Source organism: Artibeus jamaicensis, unplaced genomic scaffold (genome assembly GCF_021234435.1).
Source record: "Artibeus jamaicensis isolate MK-2021 breed Jamaican fruit bat unplaced genomic scaffold, CSHL_Jam_final contig_923, whole genome shotgun sequence".
Classification (NCBI taxonomy): Eukaryota; Metazoa; Chordata; class Mammalia; order Chiroptera; family Phyllostomidae; genus Artibeus; species Artibeus jamaicensis.
In genome coordinates this window covers 6362730-6384923 of record NW_026522014.1, presented here as the reverse complement: position 1 = coordinate 6384923, position 22194 = coordinate 6362730, and the positions used below count along the sequence as shown (strand labels likewise).

General features: G+C 38.9%; 2 protein-coding genes across 5 annotated transcripts in view; one reads left to right on the top strand and one right to left on the bottom strand.

The window, feature by feature from the left end:
- Positions 1–17368, bottom strand: part of UMAD1 (UBAP1-MVB12-associated (UMA) domain containing 1) — a 197943-nt gene extending 180575 nt beyond the window's left edge. Inside the window, exons 1-2 of one of the 4 annotated variants that reach the window (XM_053655078.1) lie at positions 17212–17359; positions 7317–7345 (exon numbers count right to left, since the gene is read on the bottom strand). The gene's annotated coding sequence lies outside the window, so the exon portion shown is untranslated. Of the gene's footprint in view, positions 1–7316; positions 7346–17211 lie in introns of all 4 variants that reach the window. The other 3 variants (XM_053655079.1, XM_053655077.1, XM_037136694.2) reach the window with 3 other exon arrangements.
- Positions 17369–17479: 111 nt separating this feature from the next.
- On the top strand, positions 17480–20853 carry RPA3 (replication protein A3). The gene is made up of 4 exons (XM_037136712.2): positions 17480–17729; positions 18855–18929; positions 19889–19997; positions 20485–20853. The coding sequence occupies exons 1-4, from the start codon at positions 17631–17633 to the stop codon at positions 20565–20567; spliced, it is 366 nt and encodes a 121-aa protein (XP_036992607.1). The 5' UTR covers positions 17480–17630; the 3' UTR covers positions 20568–20853.
- The last annotated feature ends 1341 nt before the right edge of the window (positions 20854–22194 follow it).

Here is a 22194-nt window from a genome sequence, read left to right as displayed (position 1 = left end):
TAGCCAAAGAAGTTACTAGAAAAAGAAGAAACTTTAAAAAGGGTGGGACCAATGGGCATGGAGAATAATAAACTGGGGGTGAGAGGCTCTTTCAGGAAGCAGAATCTGGGCATAATTAACAAACATTCTCCAACTCAAGGTGGGGGTCCCCTGAAATGCCTGCTCAGTGGGATTGCAGAGTTGCTTCCGCTCTGCTGCATTTCCCACCCTTCCTCGCCCATGGGAGTGTTTTTGTCGGCTATCTATCTCTGTTCCATGAGGGTGGGAGGGGGATACAAGGGACAGACTACTGGTCTTTTTAGTTCGTGCAGTCTCCAGACCAAGTGGTGTCCTATCCAGACCAGGTGACAAATTCCTGAACTTTGAGCATGATGCTATCGACTGAATGGGGCAACCTGGATTACTGTCCTCAGGGCAAGGGGCATGAGTTATTTTTGCCCATGGCAGGGAGAGAAAGCTGAGTACGTGGTGACCAAAAATGAGAACCCCAGAATCATGAGGGCCGTTCACGGCCCTTTTCCTTAGGGAGACATGTATCAGGACTGCAGTCTACCCTTTCTGAGGTAGGTGTGGCCATGGGGCTTGCTTAGTTCACCGAGTCACATGCCATCAGAGTGCTGTAACAAGGAGCTTGGTGAACAGAGAAAGGGGCCCTTTAAAAAATGGTTCTTACTCTAATGTACAAATAAAAGCCTTTGAATAGAAGGACTCAAATTTCCAATACCTTTTCATGTTTGGCTACAAAACAGAATGGAACAAGCATGGGAAACATAAAGTTGTCCTAGTATGTCATTCTCCGGCCCCCAAAGTTTAGACAGGTTGTTATGAAAGCCAGACCACACTAAGCTATAGTGTGAGAATCTCTTTTTAATGCAAGTATTGTGTACAGAATTTATACCTTATATAACTAAGTGAAGCATTACATTTTTCATGACCTAAAACACAAAACTGAAACAATCTACAGGCTGCAGCCCTTTGTGATAGTGTGTTGCACTGGCAACGAATAATGTTACATTCCGTCCCTTTAGAGCATAAAATTCCAGGCACATTTAGAGGAGGGATAATTTAGGCTCCAAGAGTCAAGACACTGCCGGGCATGGAGGAAACAGGTCAGAAATAAGAGGAAGGTGACAGAGACAGCAAAGAGCTCAAATGGCAGCAAGGCCTAGTTCACTGCAAATGCCCACTGGAAGCAGCTCTCAACTTGTTACAGAAGTACCAGTCCCCTGACACCCAGTATTCTGCCCACCCGACCACCATCTTAACTCCCTCCTCTACAATGGTCCACCTCAAGATGTTTTCCCTGGGACCATGGTTCCAATTTTCCGATACAAGTCTCGGAATTCCCATATGTGATCAGTCCTGCTGCTGACATTAATGATTCATTCCACTAAAGACCTAAAAGTCAGTCACCGGTGTGTCTTGACAGGAACTGCTTTGCGCATCAAAAGGCTATGCCTGAGCCCTGGCTGGTGCAGCTCAGTGGATTGAGCACGGGCCTCACCAGGGGCAACCATACATTGATACTTCTCTCCTTCTCTCCTCCCCTTCCTCTCTAAAGATAAATAAATAAAATCTTTTAAAAAAGTATTTACTTAATTTATTTTTAAAAAGGCTATGCCTGAGACACTAAAACTTATGTCATTATCTTTATGCCATATTTTTTCATGTCACTGAAAAACACACACAGTGCTAGAAGTTTATCCTGGTAGGCCTGGCAATTACCATGCTAAGATCTTCCCTCTGCGAGCCAGCTCGCACAGTGGGAAACCTGCACGGTTAGCTCCCCACCCCGGCAGCCAGAGTTAGGTGCCCTGCTTAAGACTAGAACCTGGGAAGGAAAAAGGGAGTAACTGCAAACCCTACTATAGTATGTCAAAATGCGTTACATACTCTATCTCCTATGATCCTATTAGAAGCACCCACCAGGCACACGTAATTATTCACAATGTGTAAGAACTGAAGGTTAGGTATTGGTCCAAATTCACATGGTTAGTAAATAGCAGTGCTAGAATTTTAAACCAAGTCCTTTTGGCACCAAAATTGGATGCTTCTTATCAATAAAGCACCAAAGAAAAGGAGCCCTTCACACTTAATGACACTTCTGTTGGACTTTCATATAGTTCCCAATATTAGTCAAACATTTTCAATTAATTTCCTTTTGGTCTTGATTATTCCCCAAGCCTGGCACGGCTCTATGTTGTGAAGACATCTATGTCAAGACCTTCACCGAGATTACATTTTATAAACATTAAGTGCTCAGGCCAGATACTGAGCGAGCACTGCAAATGCAGCACTCACCTTATGATCGGGGGAAACAAGCCGCAACCCCAAGCCAACCCTACTTCTCAGGCGATGCTTGGGGAAAGGAAGAGTCGCTTAAGACCGCCATCTCCAAAGCGGAAGAGGCCTGTACTGGCTGCACTACACCAAGGCTAGTAGGTGGTAAATCTCAAGCCCTCATGCTTCTGATGCACATGGCCTTGACGGTTGGGCTTCTTTTGCTTGGAGTTCTCAAGTGTACTCCAGTCTCGTTTCCTTATTTACAATTACCAGTATTTTTAAAATTGTCTACAATTTAAAACAAGCAATCTTTGCATTTGGAAACAGAAAAAAATACCAAAATTTATTCTGAAACATACATGGTAATTTCCGAGCTGAGACCCACCTTGGAATACCTAATTCTCATACTGAGGATCCTGGAGCTGCCCTGATATGGGAGATAAAGAATTCACCTACACAGGCTGGGGGAAAAAACCCACTTGCAAATCACAAATCTGAAATAGGATGTGTGTAAAATACATAAAGATGTGTGTAAATAAAAAATATAAAAACTCTTAGTCATGGCCAAGTAGCTCACTTGGTTACAGTGTCATCCTGATACTCCAAGGTTGCAGGTTCAATCCCCAGTCAGGGCACATACAAGAATCAAACAATGAATGTATAAATATGTGAAACAACAAATTGATGTTTCCTTCTCTCTAAAATCAATAAATAAGAATATTTTTAAATATAAAGAACTCTAAAAACTGGGCAGAAGACATGAATAGACATTTCACCAAAGAAGACATGTGAATGGCAAAAAATCACATGAAAAAATGCTCAATATCATTAGTCAAGAGGAAAATACAAATTAAAATCTCGATGACCTACTACTACCTACCTATCAAAATATTTAAAATTAAAAAGGCTTGCCATGCCAAGTGTTGGCAAAAATGTGGAGCAACTGGAACTCCTGTACACTGTGGTAGGTGTGCAATACCATACAATTACTCTAGATAACAATTTGGTCGTTTCTTAAACACATAAACATATATCTCCCATATGACCCAGACCTTCTCATTCTAGGTATTTACCTAAGAAAAATGAAAGCACATGTCCACAACTGTACACAAATGCTATACAGCTTTTTTTGTAGTAACAAAAAACTGGAAACAAGCCAAATGTCCAACAACAGATAAATGGATAAACAAACTGGCATTTCCATACTATTCAACAAGAAAAAGGAATGAAGTCCTAAGATATACAACATGCATGAATGTCAACAAAACTGAGTGAAAGAAGCCAGACTAAAAAGAGTTTATACTGTATGATTCCATTTATATGAACTTCTAGAAAATGCAAACTAACGTATAATGACAGAAAGCAGATCGGTGGTTGCAGGGGGAAGGGGAGGTGCTGGGAGGGATCACCAGGAAACTGGTGAGGGTGATGGATACATTATCTTGCTCGTGGTGATGTTTTGAAAGTATAAACACATGTCAAAACTCTTCAAACTGAGCACTTTCAACGTGTGCAACTTGTATGTTTACTTTTAAAATACATTATTAGCACAATATTCTAGATGTCATAAATGCTGTAGTTGACAATTATGCAGAAATTTATCTCAAATCTCTTAAAAACCACTTTGTGTGTATATTACGGCTACAGTCTTTGCATTTAAAAAAATGCATCTTTTCTCTAAGGATTCACACAAAACTGAAAAATAAAAGGAAGGTATGTTCACTATTCAGATGGTGCACAAGGGCTAGCCTGATTGCTACGTAGGGCGATCCTACAGTTCTGAAGGGGAGGACAGTGAGACAAGTAATATATTTGTGTTGTCCAAGTATTCTGAGGCTTACCTTTGAAATAATACTTCTATGACAAAAGGATTAAAGGATTGAGGAGACCTTGTTTTCTCAACTTTGAAGATTTTATTTAAGAAGGGGAAGCATTTACAGGAACTAGTATAAAGGACACGTGGACAACACCTAAGGGGATGGAAATGGGAGGGAGGCGAGGAGCACTGGGGGGGATGGGCTGGGATGGGAGTAAAAGAGTACTTGAACAACAATTAAATTTTAAAAATTAATAAATTTTTAAAAAACATTTTATTTATTTCTAGAGAGAGGGGGAGGGAGAAAGAGAGGAAGAAACATCAGTGTGTGGTTGCCTCTCTCGCACCCCCTACTGGGGTCCCGCCGGGCTGCAACTCAGACATATGCCCTGACTGGGAATCAAACCTGCAGCCCTTTGGTTCAGGGGCCAGAACTCAGTCCACTGACCAGACAGAGGTTTTTCTCAATTTTGTAATCTTCTTTCAATTTCAGCAGACTGCTGGGTAACGGTAACTACATCACATAAACTGAAATTTCTGTGTGATCAATAAATAGCAGCCACTTAATGACAAAAAAGTAGTATGTATACCTACATATTTTTCTTCACATTGTGCCCAAATCCAATAAATACATATATTTCATACTGCTAAAAAACTAAAATCTTAAAAAAGGTTTAAATATTCTTCTTCTGTGTGGTACATTATGAATTAAATGATTATATAAGAACAATATAAATTTACTTAACAAGTTTACTGATTTATTCTGAGAGATACAAAAAGGAGACGATCCATACTTTTGGTAGTTTTTGCTAATCTTGGGAGACAGGATTACATTACCAAAAACACCCCAAGAGAAACCTCAATGTGCAATTACCTCTCTTGTACGCCCAACCGGGGACCTGCCCGCAACCCAGGCATGTGCCCTTTGGTTCACAGGCTGGTGTTCAATCCACTGAGCCACACCAGTCAGGGCTGAAATGTATTTCTTAATTTGGGTTGCCTGCAAAAAGGTTTCAAAGCTGCTAATCATACTTTGGTGCTCACATACCCCCTAAAATATTGAAAAAGTATACTTTTTAAGTTCACATCTAAAATTTCCATTGACAATTATTAAAGATTTGGTTTCTAGCATATTATAAATGTTTATATGTTGAAATAAAAGCAAGATATCATTCTTTTATGTTTAGCCAATGTATTATAAATACCTTAACATTTTCATATATACCATCAACCATTTAAAAAATAGATCTACAAGTTCTTTTCTAACAGCAGAAAATGTTTTATACCGCTCTTTTTCTCCTTTAACTCTTACTTCCATCCACTTCCACTGGTCTAGAGTAGCTCTGAAATGCCCTCCGAACACACTAGTACAGCTTTCCCAACATGTCCAGATGAACGCAAAGTCGGGGTACCAGCCTTCTCTTTAAGAGAGCCTGTCCTCTAATTAAACACTCTCAACAGTTCACTTGTCACCTAACTGGAAAAGCAACAGCAACTGTATATATAACCACCATTAAAAATGGAACTTACATAATTTAGTAAAACGCACCTCCCTAATATGACTATATAGTTGCTTTTACCAAACTGAGAAATTAAACACATATTTGTAGCCAAAACAGAACATCCAAAATACTCAGAAAGTTGGAAGGGCTCGAGCTACAAGTATATGCTCATAAAGCATCAGGTGAGGGAGGGTTCTGGAAGAATGCCGAGTTGCTACGGAGAGCTTCATAGTGTAGATTTCAAAAGGTGCTAGGCTGGGATTTTTAAATTTTATTTTATAGCTTTTTCTTGATCCTTATAGTTTAAATCCTATTTTACTTCATATTAAACGGAAGGCAGAAAAAGCTTTTCAGAAACAAGACCCAGGAGTGAAACATGTATCACAACATGATGACTTTTAACAGCTGGCTTTGTCTGCTGTGGCAAGCAGCGGAGGCTTCACTTGATAGTCTCCACTGCCAGCTACTCGGTACTAGTGTGAGATATCTACCACCAGAAACTGCAATCACTATAATGATAAAATCCCGTGATCAGGGAAGCATTACAGTATCTTGAATTATTAAGTTTCGGAATTTTCTCTAGCAAAATTGCTCTTCAAGCATATGATAAGGCATCTTGAAAAATCACAAGTTGGCCCAAGAAAATCTTTTAATAAAACCTTCCTTCTTCTCAGACACTATTCCCATCACTGAATACAATCTCATTAGGGTAAAACAGACCTCATAGGTAGGAGTTGACTCTCCTCCATTACTTTGTACATATTAAGTATGACTTTCAAAGCCTCTATTAGAATCATCAGGAAAATTTTGTGTAGTTTTCTTGTTGTTGTTGGACTGTTTTTCTTGTTGTTGTTGGACTGAGGGATTTTTGTTTTCCTTTAAATTCTCTCTTATTTTCAAAATCGAGAATGGTAGCCAGACAGTGATAAAAAGAGACTTTTTTCTTATTGTACCTTACCCAGAACAGTGTAATAAAGTCTCCTCTGATTCTACTAACACAGGTGGGGGGAGGAGGGGACTGGCCCACTCCACGACCTGGGCTTCTCTATCTCTTTGCTGTGAGCGCACTGGTCCAGATAATTCTTTGCTGTAACCTACCTCTCTGAGGATGAATGTGATCATCTGGGATGTGATGCACTCTAGTCAAAAGACATCTTAATTCAGGAATTTTTATTTTTAAAAGAAAACAACCATAATTTTTCTCTTTTTAATGCAGTACATGTGAACACCATGGTTTTTTTCTTTTTTTCTAAATAGTGTAAGGAGATACAGAAATTTGGAAGATAAAGTCCCTGCCCTCTGGGAGCTTGTAAACTTTACTTATAAATTGTACCATTTGGGTTTCATTCATTGACCAAGAAGATATTTTAAAGACTTTAGTGTTATCCCAATTCTTCTAAATTAATAATACAATGATATATTTTAATGTTTTAATGAAATTACAAACATAATTCTACATAACTGTCACATATACACACATACACACAATTTTGGTTTTGGCTTAAACAACACTGAAACTACCAATACAATACTAATTTCTATCCACTGCGTTCAACGTTGCAACTCTGAAATGAAAAATGACATCCAGAAAAAGACCCCAAACAACTCTAACAAAAACCATCATTTCATATATTTTTTAAAAAGTGTCTTAGGTGAATAAACACATTTAAATAATGTCCTAAGGGAGAAGGAAGTCATCCGATGTAAGGACGCACCTTTTTACAACTCTACAGCCCAGGGAAACCTAGAATGAATAAAGAAAAAAAAAAAACATTATTCAGCGTGGGTCTTTAAGTCACTGTATCTGCTCACCTCCATGCATTTAACACACGACAGGAATCATCGCATTCACCTTTGAAAAGGACACACTCCCCAAGTGGCCCACTCAAAATCTGTATCATTTGATTTTCAACATAATCTAACTGCATCATCGAAAGTCTTTACTTCCTACCCAAATAAAAAAAAACTAAAATTCAACTGTTTATTCATTTCTTCACTTTTAACTCATTCAAGTTTCAAAGGGCAAATACTGGCAAGGACTGTGGTAGAGAAACAAAACCAGACAAGATCCTTCCTCCAAATTCAAGGAAATACCCAATCTACTTGCTGCCTCTTTGGTCTGCTTCCCCACCAGCACCCACAATGCCAGTGACACAAAGTGCAGCGCTGAGCCCTGTGCAGAACTAGCACCAGCCATGCGGGAGGCTAACAGGTTGCTAACGGTCTAGTCAAGGAATATTGCTATCGGTCTGGAGACTTACTTCAGACTCCTGAGTAAATAAGAAAGCTGACTGTTTTATCTCCTCCCAATTTTTCATCAAAATGCACATAAAAATAACACAAGACGACAACGGGCAATAGCTCTGTCGACCCTAGGCCAAAGCCTGAGTCAAATGTCCAAGGACAGCACCATCACCAGGGATAGACCAAGAGGTGCAACTGACCAAGAGTTCATAACTACTCTCTGCCACATGCTACATCTTCCACCAAGGAATGAATGAATAGGTGAATAAACAATCATAAATCAAGACAGTGAACCACAAAGATGGGCGAAGCATTTCGTCCATTCTCATTGCCTAAACTTAATTCTAAAATACAAAAGCTGGACCTACCAGAAACAACAGGGTGCCAGACATCCCACTGCCTAAAAACGCTTTCTAAAGTCTGGCAGAACTAGACTCTCTCCCCTATTCTTACCCCTCCCCCAGGAGATCTTCCATATCCATGTGAAGGCCAATGATTTATAAAACCTGCCCAAGGAAGACTTTGTAAAACAGAGTCCCAGACAGAAAAAGCTCCATAAGCAGGGCACAGGAAAAGAGGTCTCCTTCAAGTTCAAAGAATTGCAAACCGCTCCTCATGTCTATTCATTCAGTGACCTCGACAGTCTGAGCCACTCCATCTCAGCCCGGCAGGCTCAGAGCTGATGAGTGCGGGTAGGCCAGTGGGAATTGAATAAGGTGAGGGATGTGTGCAGGCAAGAAGCTGCGTGCGCTAAAGTTCAGTGAAGGAGACTGAGGCAATCTCACCCACCCAGTCTCTCCTTCCATACAGATGATGAGAATAGGATCAACATGAAGTACAGACCCAAAGACTAAGAAGACTCTCTCTCTGATGATTATTTTCCACAAGAAACGGCTGAAAAGTAGAGAAAGCATCTTGGTAATACTCTAGTGGTTGTATGAGAACACAATCTCTCACATCCAGGCTGCTGAGCAGAGCTGGGTAAACCCAGATGGACTTGGGATCTCCACTCTCAGACAAGCCCATACACTTCTGTCCTTCTGGGGTTTTCTTCCCTCTTCACTATCTTACTTTTCATCATCACTAAGATGTCCAACAGATACTCAAGGATATTCTGGCCATGCTAACAATAGTTATTAGTTGTAATTTGTACTGAAGTATTTAATATAGCAAGGCACTGTGCTCAGTGCTTTACATACACAATTTTATTTAATGCTTACAACCAGATGAAGCGTCCTCTCCCATGTTAATAAACTGCAACTGTGAAAGGATGAATAATTTGTCCAAAAGTCACTTCGATGAAAGTGACCTTGGTATGTTATATAAGGAAGGCATTCCAAGTTCTCGTCCCCACATAGCTTTACCCTCAATTCTTGCCATACCCCTGTACCCTAACTATACCTTCACCGGACCTTGTTATTCCCAACAATTAATAGAATCCCCACACTGGTGCTCTAAAACAGCATCTGCACTAATGTCTTCAATATAAATAAGTCTTTTTTAAATGTATGGCTAAGCCAACAAGAGAATAAAGAAATTTTGTAGAATCCATAAGGACAAAAATCAACAAATCCACAAGGATGTGTGCAAATAATAGAGCTGATTTTGAATGGCTAAAAGCCTAAATTTTATTGGTCCAAGCCCCACAGGGAACAAGGATAAAAATGGAGCCCTAACATCTTGGATAGAAGGAAACACAAATCTCTGGAGAAAGATACCCTTATACTAAACTCATGAGAAACCAACAAAAAACTTCCAAGAAACATTCATTCATAAATTTAAATTACCATACAAATGAAGAAACAAGCTACAAGGAAGAGTCAGCAAAATAAAAACAGTGCAGAATCAGACCCATAAAGACTGTGGGTATCAAAACTAGACTAAAAGCAGACTTACTTTATATGACCAAATAAAGGGAGACCTTGAACAGAAAAGTTGGTGTCTGTGCTGCCTGTCACTACCAGAAACAATAAGTAGAGACAACTACTAAATCTTCATGGGCACCTTATTCAGATGCCAGCAACCTGAGGATATACCAGGTTAGGTACCCTCAAAAAACCATCTTAACATCTCATCTCAAGCTGGCCTTTTTGTAAGAAGAATAGGTAAGAGGTCTGGAAAAAAATGAATCTAAGACTTGCAGTCCAGGGGTGATTTTCCTACTTCTTTATCTGTTGACCAACAACTCAGATGCCATCTCCATCACTTGAAGACGCCCTGGGGCACAAAGGTGGAATTGCTTGTGGGCCTCCTGGGGTCTTGTAGGCCATGCATTCCAGTTCCTGGAATAACGGATTTCCACACACATTAGTCACTTAAGCCTAACAACTAAGGCTACAATCTAATTCTTGAGTTCCCCCATCCATTTGAGACTATGACCAAAAAAAAAATCAGTAACTACTAACATTTGTAAAAAGAACCAAACAAAACTTCTACACACAAATAAATTAAAAATAGTATTAAAATTACAGCCAGTGAGTCACAACTGAATAGAAAATTAGTGAACTGAAAGATATAAATAATCTAGAGTTCAGCACACAGAATCAAAATAATTGAATTATATTGATAAAACAGTGGTCAAGAACACATGAGAAGGTCCTTCTTAATTCGAACTGGAATTCCTAAAGAAGTTCGAGAGTAGGAGAGAGATGTTAGAAAAAAAACACACAAACAGAAAATCCTTTTGAGGCCAAAAGTTTTTCTGAAAGAAAGGATTTATTGAGCCAAATGGTAGCCAGAAAAGGACCAGGCCCTGGGAATGAAGTCTAAACCACCAGCATCAGCACCAGATGAAAAGGTAACATGTCCATCACCCTGGACTGAAGGGGCTCTTGCCTAGAGTGGGTTTGCAGAAGAAAACGGGTTTTGAAAGAATTAACATTGGTGATAAAGCGGGTGGGGGAAAGTGAAGCAGGAAAAGCTCTGGGACAGGTGAACAATCCATATGGAAGAAGTACTTAATACTTCTGGATTCCTTGTAGACAACAGTGCAAAAAGTTCATCGTAAATAGGGTGTTGTGACTTGGCTGTTCCTTTTAGATAAGAGCTGAAAGAGAGGCCTGAGAGTTGATCCCGAATTTCAACACACATGTCAGGAATGTGAGTAGTCTTTGGTTGGTTTGGGCCCTTTACTGTTAACTGATCAACTTTGTCTCTTCCTCCGACCCTGAGGCCCGCTGTAATTTCATTCAGAATATCTCAGATTATTTCTTTTATCAGAGGCAAATATTTCTACCGTTAAATAATTGCTGAAAATGTCTCCATACTGATGATAAGAACAACATATTTACCAGCCAACTGAGTAAGAGAAATCCAGTAGAATTACAGAACAGCAAACACAAGCTGAAGATCAAGCAGATAACGAGACATGAAACCTTCAACAGAATCACAGGCTAAAAGAAAACATTACAAGAGTAAAACACTATCAAAGTAGTTTTAAGAGAAATTAACTGTCCATTGAGAATTCTATACCACTAAAAGACTACCTTTTAAGAATAAGGATGAAATAAACATATTCAGAAAATGCAAACTGACAGAGTTTACTACCAAAAATTCTCACTAAAAGAGCTTCCAAAGTTACCACAAAAAGAAAAAAAATACTACCAGTTTAAAAAAAAAACTTGAGTTGTAAAAATAAATAGTAAGTAAAAAAAGTAATAAATATATGAATAATTCCAAGCACATATTAACTGTATAGAGCAATAATAATGCCTAATTTATGGGGTAACAAGAAATCAAGATAAAGCTAGAGCTCTAGATAACAGTGTTCAAAATATAAAAAAAGGAGTTATTGACACAGAATAAAGAAACTTTAGGCTTTAATTTTAATATGCATGTTAAAGGGTGACCACAAAGATTTTTAAAGAATATATAGCATTTGAACTACTATAATGGAATAAAATGCAATTAAGAAAAAAAACAACCAAAAGTCAATTCAAAGAAAGAAAGGATAATTTAGAAAGCAGAACCCAGGAAGCACAAATGACTATAGGAATGATTCCAAAAATGTCTGTAACCCCAATCAATGCAAATGAAAAAGAAGGAAAGGTAAACCTCTAGCTATAGGCAATATTTACAAGAGACACACCTAAAACTTAAGTACACAGTTCCCAGAGAGAGGAATCCGCCTCCACACATTTGGGCGATTGTTATACTGGAAGCCTCCTGGTTAAAGAAGTACCTGTTCTTCCCTTTAGTTAAGACCTGCCCAGTCACCCCTCTAATAAACCACCAAAAAGATGATGGAGTGAGCATCCAAACCCACAGATCTTGTCTCCCTTCGGAGAATTACAGATGGAAAAATACAACAAAAAAACTCTAGCCAAAAGAAAGCTGCTGTGTCTCCGGTAGTAGCTGAGAAAATTAACTTTAAAGCAAAAAGTGTGATCTGAGAGAGTCACTACTTCATTTCATCATCTGACTTCACAATCTTAATCTTATATGTACCAAAGAACAAATCTTTAAAAATATATAGTACAAGTCATCAGAAATTCAAGGAGAAACTGCCAGTGCTACCATCTGTAGGATGCTTAACGCAATTATCTCAACTGAGACATTACTCAGACAAAAGGTAATAAAATAGAAATATTTAACCAGTGCAATTAACAAGCTTGATCCAACAACTGGAAAATGCAATTTTTCCAAGCGTACATAAAATATTTACCAAAACTGCCCATGCACATGATAACCCTTAAGACAAGTCTCATTTACTTAGAAAGAATTAGTACCAGACCTTATAATCTAATGATAAGTAATAACATCAGTAAAACGAAGTAACTTTGATGAAGTAAAACCTATACAACTGGAAACAAAAACCTATGAGTCAAAGAAAAAATATGCTGGAAACTAGAAAATATTTAGAACTTAGTGATGCTGTAGGAAAACTTCTGGGGCACGCCCGTAGCAGCAGGAACAGGGAACTAGGTATACTGGGGATATCGAGGGTCTGGCTCCAGACCACTGCAATAAAGCAAGTGTCACAATAAAGGGAGTCATAATCTTTTTGCTGGTGGAGGGTCTCGCCTTCAATTTGTAAAAAACACAACATCTGTGAAACTCAATAAAGCAAAGTGCAATAAAACATGGTATGCCTATATTCCAGACCCAGAATGTTTTACAGGTGCATTCTCCTGAATAGCCAACGAAGAGATAATTTCAATTTTACACAGAATCCACGAGAACAGAGGAAACGCTCTACAACTCGTTTCATGAGACTAGTATAACCCTAATAATACCAGAATCTGACAAGGACTACATAAGAAAGAAAAATTATGGACCAATGTCACTCATGAATTTTTAGGATGAAAACTCCTAAACAAAAACAACAGCAAATCCAATCCAGGAATATGTCATAAGAGATAATATATCACAACCAAGTTGTGTTTCTTCCAGGAATGTGAGCATGGTTCAATACTGGAAAATATATTAACTTCCATTATCTCAATTAAGGCAAAAACATTTGATCACATTTCATAACCACTCAATGAAAACTCTTACCAAACTGAGGACAGAAGGAAAAGTCCTAACCTAACAAGCAGAACCTCAAGTTGTAAAGGACTTCCAGGCAGGCTCCTTAAAGGAAGCTGAGTCCCATGAAGGCACACCCCCTTTGCCTGCCCACTTCTCTGCTGTCTGAAATGGGCAGTAGATGAGTGATGCTCCAGCACCTATCCTGGTCTATGAGATGACCTTAAGGATGGAACCAAGTACTCTGCACAGAAGAGGAGGAAGACAGAAGGAACCAGGGTCCCTGATATCTTAGAGGCACCATCACACAGTTGCATGCCGCGTTGCACATCTCTGGACTTCTCTGATATATGAAACTAAGCCTTTGTGTATTTAAAACACTTTTCCTTATGCAGTCAAACATTACCTTAACTGAAACAACATTTCTATTCAAAATGATACTGGAAGCTCTAACCTGGGCAAAAGCAAGAAAAATAAAATATCCAAGAACTGTTAAGAAACAAAACTATAATTATTCACATATAAATAGAAAATTAATCTCACAGAAAATTACTAGAAATGAGAAGTTAGCAGCACAGCCAGAAAAACTGTCAAATACATTTCTATATACCAGCAACAATCAGTTAAAATATTTGATTTTAAAAATACCACTTATAATAGCAACAAAAGCATGGTACCTAGGAATAAATCTAATCTACAAGTCAAAACTTTTATATAGAAAATTATGAAACTTTTTGGAAAGATTTTAAGAGGACCAAAATAACTCAGGAATAGCAAAAGCTGTCATTAAGATGTTACTTCTCCTGAAATCAAGTCGAGGATTCCAATGCAACTGTGATCAAATCCCAACACAGTTTTCCATGGAACCTGACAGGCTAAAGGTTACATGAAGTAGCAAAAAGCCGAGGACAGCTGTGACATTCCTGAAGAACACAGCAAGGGAAAAGGACTTTCCACCAAGACATGAAAGTGGTAAGGACACAGTAAGAGAGTGGCCACCAGCTCAGGGACAGGAAAACAGACCAATGGAACATAACCGAGAGCCCAGGAACAACCCACACATTTATGTAAACTTAAAGTGACATCAAAGGTTGGTGGCAACTGATGACGGTCAAAACATGATGCTGGGACAAGTGAAATGAAAACAAAGAAATTGCCTGTCTGACAGTATACATAAAAAGTCAATTCTAAGTGAGGAAACATTTTGGAATATGAAAGACAAACTATTTCGAAAATTTTTAAATATGGAATACTTTAAGAGTTTGTTTTAAGAAATCATGTTTAAATCAGATTTTTTAAAGTGACATCAACTATACTAAATTCAGGGAAAAACATTTTAACTATATTAGAAGTATGAGTTCTTTTCAAAGGAAGAAAAATAAAGAAGTACAAAAAAAATGAGAGATAGCCCCAAAACTACAAAATGCAACATTACTATCTACACTAATACAAAAAGCTCTCAAACATCAGCAAGAAAAAAATCAGCAAAAAAACCCCTGTAAACACAAAGAAAGAGCAAATTAAGAACATAACAGGAAACCATCTCACATCTATCAGATTAGGGGAAAACAACTTTTAAGAATTGCCAAAAATGTGGATTGACTGGAACTCTCCTATACTCCTGATAAGAAAATTAATTTGTACCATTACTTGATGAAAAACTTGGTTTTACTAGCAAAGCTGAAGATGCACACTCTATGTACAAAAAAGATTCATAGAAGCATTGTGCACAATTGAAAGGAACTGCAAACAATCAAAATGTCAGTCAATTGCCCTGGCTGGTGTGGCTCAGTGGATTGAGCACTGGCTTGTGAACCAAAGGGTCAATGGTTCAATTCCCAGTCAGGGTACATGCCTGGGTTGCAGGCCAGGTCCCCAATGGGGGGCATATAAGAAGCAACCATACACTTATGTTTCTCTTCCTCTCTCTCCCCCTCCCCTCAGTCTAAAAATAAATAAATAAAATTCCTTTTAAAAAAAGTCAGTCCATAACAGAAAAACAGCAGAATGAATCTCACCTACATGTGTCAACATGCATTAGTCTCAAAAACAAGCAAAAGAAACAAGTCTAAAGATATATATGTTATTTCATTTATATAAAGGTCAAAATCGGCAAAATTAAACAACATTCCATTTGGAAATGCATACATGTATAAAGAAAAATATATAGAAAAGCTCAGTGTTTTCCAGATAGTGTTTCTGGCTGGTACAGAGCAGTTAATTGAGGAAGTACAAACTACTAATTGGTAAAGTTCCATTTCTTAAACTGAAGGGGTTCACTTAATCTCTCTGAAAAATACCGTATACATACCAGCCATATACACTTTTCCTGAACATTATATATTACATAATGAGTTTTAAGTAACACAAAAAGTATCAAAAAAGCTGTTTTAAAACATCTTGCTGTTTGTTTTTTTAAATATGCTGTTGGTAAGTAAAAGTGGTCTTTTAACTATAATAAAACAATGATATTAGCATCTGGTACTTTAAGGGTTGCTCTTTAAAAAGTGGTATTACAGATTACATTAATCTGTACCCTACCCTATTTAAGGTTCATCGACATTTTTTCCAAAGCAACACTAAGACGGAAAAGACATTGTCTTTGGAAGAAGAAATATAAGATAGACTTTACTGACTTGCACCGGTACAACTACAACTTTTTAACACACCACAGTACTCGCGACAGGCATGTGTTAACAAAATTCATTAAATTTGTTTTAGTGATAGCAACATTAAAAGACAATTATATTCAGTGCTAAGCAAATACTGGGAGAGGCTATCATTTAATTATGGTACATTAGATTTCCAATTTAAATTGCCGTGTGAAGTCTCAGAAGGATCTTACTTGCTTAAGGCAACTGTGGGACTAAATTGGAGACTCCAGCTAGGTACCAGAATTTGAACGATGACAACTAAGGAGTCTTAGGCAAACTCACAGATTCAGTTTTGAAAAAAAGTAATAATATCCAATAAAAAGCGTTTTTCCAATTTCTGCACCACCGCTGGCAGGTATTTTTATGAGCACTCACTCTGGAATATCCCTGGCAAGGCAGATACTAATTGGTAAGTAAAACCCTTAAAATCAACAGCCACAAGAGTCTGTGAGAGATTTGAGAATCCTCCCCCATGCTTCGTCCATATCTCCCTAAAACAGGTAATCTTCCTCTCCTACAGATCTCCCCTTCAGAATCCTAGGGATCGGAGAGCAACGGGGGAAGGACGGCTGTGGTATTAAAAAACGGTCCGCGAACCATATAGATAAAAGTTAGTCCGTTGGGACTTAGAAAACATTATGTACCCTCTCATTTTGAGAATAAGGAAATTACGGATCAGGGAGAAGCGCACCTGCTCTGGATCTAAGTATTTAAATTCTTCTCCTTCCCTAGACCAGTGTTCCTTCCCCTACTCCCAACCCACTCCCAGATGTTAATATGGGGGTGACACCCCCATATTAAACCCCCACATCCACAGTGGGGCCAAATTGTCCGGACTAGAAAGGGTTATAGAGGTAAGCGTGTCTAACCCTCCACTTACGGGGGGCGAGGGGGGAGAAACTGACTAGGGAAAGTGACGCAGCCGCGAAGGTAAACAGCCAACCCTCTGACACCGAAAGTAAATAGCTCCGATAGTAAACAGCCAACCTCCTAAGGGGGTCCGACAAAGGCGGTTAAAATCACTGACGACCCTACTTCCTACGGGGGCGGGTGTAAAAACAAAAACCCTATCCCTAGATTTCATTCAGCAAGAATCACGCACTTCCAACGCAGAACCTGGAAGAGGAGGAGTAGGGAAATGCCAACAGCCGGTGCACAACACCGACTCCCGCCTCTCTCTTCCGTAACCTGTTAGGGTAGAGATGGGTAAGAGTAAGGATGTTGTGCCTCCCGCGAGAAGAGGTACCTGAACCTCGCAGTGCAGTCCCCTGCTGCATCAGCACCGGACCCGGATAGCCGGATACCTTGCTTCCGGGGTCAACTAGAGGCGGGGATCCTCCCCGGTGGAGCACTCGGGAGCAAGTCTCAGGCCCCGCCCCATCCACTCAACGCCTCCACCGGCCGCTTTACCACGGACTGGAGCAACTTCCGGGACGCCGGCGCGTCACTAAGCAGCAGACCCCCCCACTTCCGGACGCATCCCGCCTTTCGCTTTCCCCACGCGGATGGCACCGGTCGGGTCAAGATTTCCGCGCGTTTCATTGGTAGAGTGGGAGTGCTGCTCTCTGCCGATTGGTGCCAGGGAAATCTGCGCCATAGACGTCCGGGGTTTGTCGTTTCAGTCCACTGCTGTTTCCCGCCGGTCGCACGACTCGCTCGGCAAAGATGATGGAGGTGATGGAGTTGCCCAAGTCGCGCATCAACGCCAGCATGGTAGCTCAGTTCATCGACCGGCCTGTTTGCTTCGTAGGGAAGCTGGAAAAGGTGTGCATGCTCTCCGCCCTGAGCCCCGCGTCTGTAGTCTTGAGTGGGGGAGAGGAAGGTGGCAGTAAGGAAAGGGACCACTTCACCCTTTCCAGAGGAAGGTGGAGGGTCGGCCCCAGAGTGACTAACGGAGAGTGAAGGGCAGAAAGCCTTAGCATCACTGCGCCTCCGATTACTTTATTTTGGCACACTCCTTAGCTCTTGTGGCCCGTTTTGCAGTGTTTGCGAATGCGCTCCGCGCAAAGTTCGAACGTCTTCCACCCTCGTCCTGTTTACGTTAATAGAAACTACAGACACGACTCCCACATCAACTTTCTTGATATTTTAGTTTAATCAGACTTGACAGTATAACTTTCTTGTTCTCTTCTGCATTTCTCCTTCCGAAACTTCCTTTGTTCTTGAAATCGCTTTTCCCTACAAAATTCCTGGATGGTCCCTTCCTATCCCGTAGCAGTCTGTTGTCTTATGCCAGCGATAAAAAGTATAGCCCCTTCATTATTCTGGTGAAAAACAGTCCCAAAGTCTCAGAATCAGTGAACCAAGAAAGCTGAGACAGAGATAACTAATATTATGTAAAGTGCTATTTAGCATTTTCAGCCACACAACCTCCTTTGGAAATAGGTGTTACTCTGATTAGGGAACTTGGGTGGGAATAGTGTAAATGCTCAAGACAAACCAGATCTGACTGACGCAGCTGTCTCACAACTAGAACCTAGATCTTTTGACAATTCTTTTGGCTTCATCATGCCTGATTTTTAGAACATACCCTCAGTGGGACATGTACTGTTTTAAGTCATGGGTCCCGTCGATCTCACTTTTAGATAGTATAGAACCCCCTTTAGTTTTTAGCATATGGTTGTGTGATACAGCAAATAAAAACACAGGACATATTTATACTGAAAAAAGTGTTTACCTGAAATTGAAATATAACTGGTCATTTGACTGGATATGGTAACACAAGATTACAGTTTGAACCAAATAAACTGTTCAAAAACAACTTTCTATGTGCACATTTAAGTTTGGTCCAACCTGCCCATCTTTTATCATATTTAGTATTTTTATTTTAATGAGATTTTAAAAGTTTTGTTTATGTGGTATTTTATCTATCATGTTTTTCTATTTTAGATTCATCCCTCTGGAAAAATGTTCATTCTTTCAGATGGAGAAGGAAAAAGTGCAACCGTTGAGTTGATGGAGCCTGTATGTTTAAGTATTCTATGCACATTATAGTTAATTCTGCATCTTGTTTTGGTTTGTTGCTGACATTTCTGAGTTCTTGGAGTGGATGTATAAAGGATCAGCTTATAAAACTTCCCTGGCTGTAAAATTAAATTTTTGTCCTCTTACTATATATCCTTTTACGTGTCTAGCCAATGATTCTTTGGGCTCCATTCATTTTTATTATGTCTCTTAAATACTGAGTGATAATTCTCATGTCTTATGAAAGACCGTAAGCCTTGGCCTGGTAGCTCAGGTGCTTGGAGCGTCATCCTGCTGGGCCAAGGTTGTGGGTTCCATCCCTGGTTGGCATGTCTAAGAACCAACCAATGAGTATATAAATAAGTGAAACAACAAATCAGTGTTTCTCTTCCTCCTGCCCTTAAAATCAATAAAAAAATTTTTTAAAATTGAGAGACTATAAAATTCTGTAAGGCAAATCTTTCATTTTTCTTCTTTGTTTCACATTTTTTAAATCTGTTTTCTATTTTTGTTTACATATGTTTTTCAGTTGTCACTTAATTTGTTTTTACATTTTGTTTCCTTTTGTTTTGGGGGGGTCTTTTATTAAGACAAATGCCTGTGCTGTTTAGTTCATGTATATATAGAACACACTGTAATATACGATTATAGAAAGTTCATTTCAATGGGTCTTTTTGAACAAGTTACTTCTCAGTATCTTGATTTTTGTCTTTAATTTAAACATTTAACTGTGTCTTTGGACCTGGAGCTACTGCTGAAGGTAATTAGCACTTATGACATGCTGATAATAAGAACTCAAACATGTTTTAACAGGTTATAATTCAGTTTTTGCATTGGTAAATTTTTAAACTATTTTGTTACATGAAGTGGGAGATTAGTGGATTGTAGAACAGTTTTCCACGTTAATAATCAGCTGAAAACGTGATGATATGAAGTTAATATTTTGTTCTTTGTGTCAGCTTGATGAAGAAATCTCTGGAATCATAGAAGTAGTTGGAAGAGTAACAGCCAAGGCCACCATTATGTGTGCATCTTATGTCCAGTTTAAAGAAGACATCCAGCCTTTTGGTAAATAAAGCAGTCTAGTTTCATGTGTTTAGGAGAAAAACAATTTTATCCTTAATTTGACATGTCTTGGTCTTGACTCTCAGTCCTGCCACATTTTTAATTTCTATAGAATTTTCTGATCTCAAAGGAAAATTGAAGGACATTTGGCCCTGCTTCTAAGTATTGTGTGTATATGTAGGAAACTCACTAAAGATTAATTAATGTTTGAGGAAAGAGAATTTTTAAGGGCAAAAATAATATTAATCTTTTGTTTTAATATATGAATTAAAGGCGTCAAATAATGCATAACCCCTATAACCATATCTTATTTTTTTGAGCCACAGTTAGTTAAATAAATGGGATGGTCCATATCTCAGTTTTAGAAGATGAATTGAAAATAAGTTGACCTCTAAAAGGGAGATAAAAGAAAGAGGTAGAAAACTTAAATAATAACTGATCTTACAAGTTTTCACTGTAGAGTAAATGTTTGCTAAAATGTGTCTTTCAGATCTCGGACTGTACAACGATGCTGTGAAAATTATCCATGAATTCCCTCAGTTTTTTCCTTTGGGGGTTGTGCAACCTGATTGATCTCGATTACAGATGAGCTGCACCGAAGACGTTTAAAGAAGGCCCCTGTATTTGAGGGAGAGATTCCTGTTATTTTTATATTTATTCTGTTCTCTTTAATTTCATTTACCTAACTTTATTAGGTATTCCAGTATGCCATTTTTAATGGAGCTGGTATGTTGACAGTTCTTACCTACATCCTTGTAAAGAATCCCTGCTCTGCTGTATGGTCAGATCAGATGCAAAACAATGTAGTTGTCTGCATTTAGTTTTCTGGTTTGTTAATAAAAGTTTACATGGTACACACTGTTGGTGGTGGTACTATTTTTTTGCTCAGACAGTCAAGCATAGACTTGGAATGCCACAGCTATAAGTGGGGTCACTTCAGCTCAAGCGAGTGTACTCTGAGTGAATATAGCTGCCCTGCCATGTGTTCCCTGGTTTTCTGGAAATAATTTTATTAAAATATAATTCACATATTTTAAGTGTACAATTGAGTGGCTTTTTGTATATTCACAGAGTTGTACAACAAACACAATAATTTTGGAACATTCTCATTGCCCCCAAAAGAAACCCCATACCATTTACCTATTAAGGCCCATTCTGTCCACCAGCACCACGCAGCCCCCAGCCCTATGAAACCACTAATGTTTCTGTCTCTATTGATTTGCCTCTCCTGGATATTTTATGTAAATAGAATCATGTAGTTTTTGTGACTGACTGCTTTCACTTAGTACAGTGTTTCCAAGGTTTGTGTATGTTGTAGCATGTATCAGGACTCTGTCCCTTTTTATGGCCTTATTGTGTAGGTATACCTCATTTTTTAATCCATCAGTTGGTGGATATTCCACCATTTGGCAATAATAAATTATTATGAACATTCTTGTATAAGTCTGTATACATATGTTTTTATTTTTCTTGGGTATATACCTGGGAGTAAACTTGCAGCATCAAGTAATAAATATGATTTAAGTTTTTGAGGAACTAAACTGTTTTCCAGCTCTGCCATTGTACATTCCTACAACAATGTTTGAGGATTCTAATTTTTTCACATCCTTACCAACACTTGCTCCTATCTGACTCTTTTTTTTTTTTTTTATAGCCATCATAGTGGGCTTGCAGCGGCATCATTATGAGCAGTTTTCCTTTTTATTTGTTCTTTTTCTTTCCTTGCGGGACAATGCCTAACCAACTGAGCCACATCGGTAAGGGCACTTTGTGCATTTTTATATATTTATTCATTTATTTTATGTTTTTAGAAAGGAATAGGGAGGAAGAGAAACATCGATGTGTGACACATTGACTGCTTCTGTCTGGTCCCCAAGCAGGGACTTGGCCTGCAACCCAGACATACACCCTAACCAGGAATGGAGTCAACAACCTCCTGGTTTGTGGGATTATACCCAACCCACTACACTAAACCAGTCACAGTTCATTATAGTTTTTTGGTTGCCCTATTTCTTTAATAACTACTATAAGTCACCCCTGATGCCCAGAAAAGTCAAAATACCTCCAATTCTTTTCACTACCATTGCCACTACAAGATCAGGCAATTGTCATCTCTCACTTGAATTATTGTAATGCCCCTAAATTACATAACTGGTGCTCCTGTTTCCAGCTTCTCCCTATTATCCAGCCAACTGGATTC

Excerpts from the sequence above, each read along its gene's own strand:
- RPA3 (XM_037136712.2), top strand. The coding sequence starts at position 17,631 with ATGATGGAGGTGATGGAGTTGCCCAAGTCGCGCATCAACGCCAGCATG. Across the intron at positions 17,730-18,854 it reads TCGTAGGGAAGCTGGAAAAG|ATTCATCCCTCTGGAAAAAT; the intron begins GTGTGCATGCTC and ends TTTCTATTTTAG. Across the intron at positions 19,998-20,484 it reads AGAAGACATCCAGCCTTTTG|ATCTCGGACTGTACAACGAT; the intron begins GTAAATAAAGCA and ends TGTGTCTTTCAG.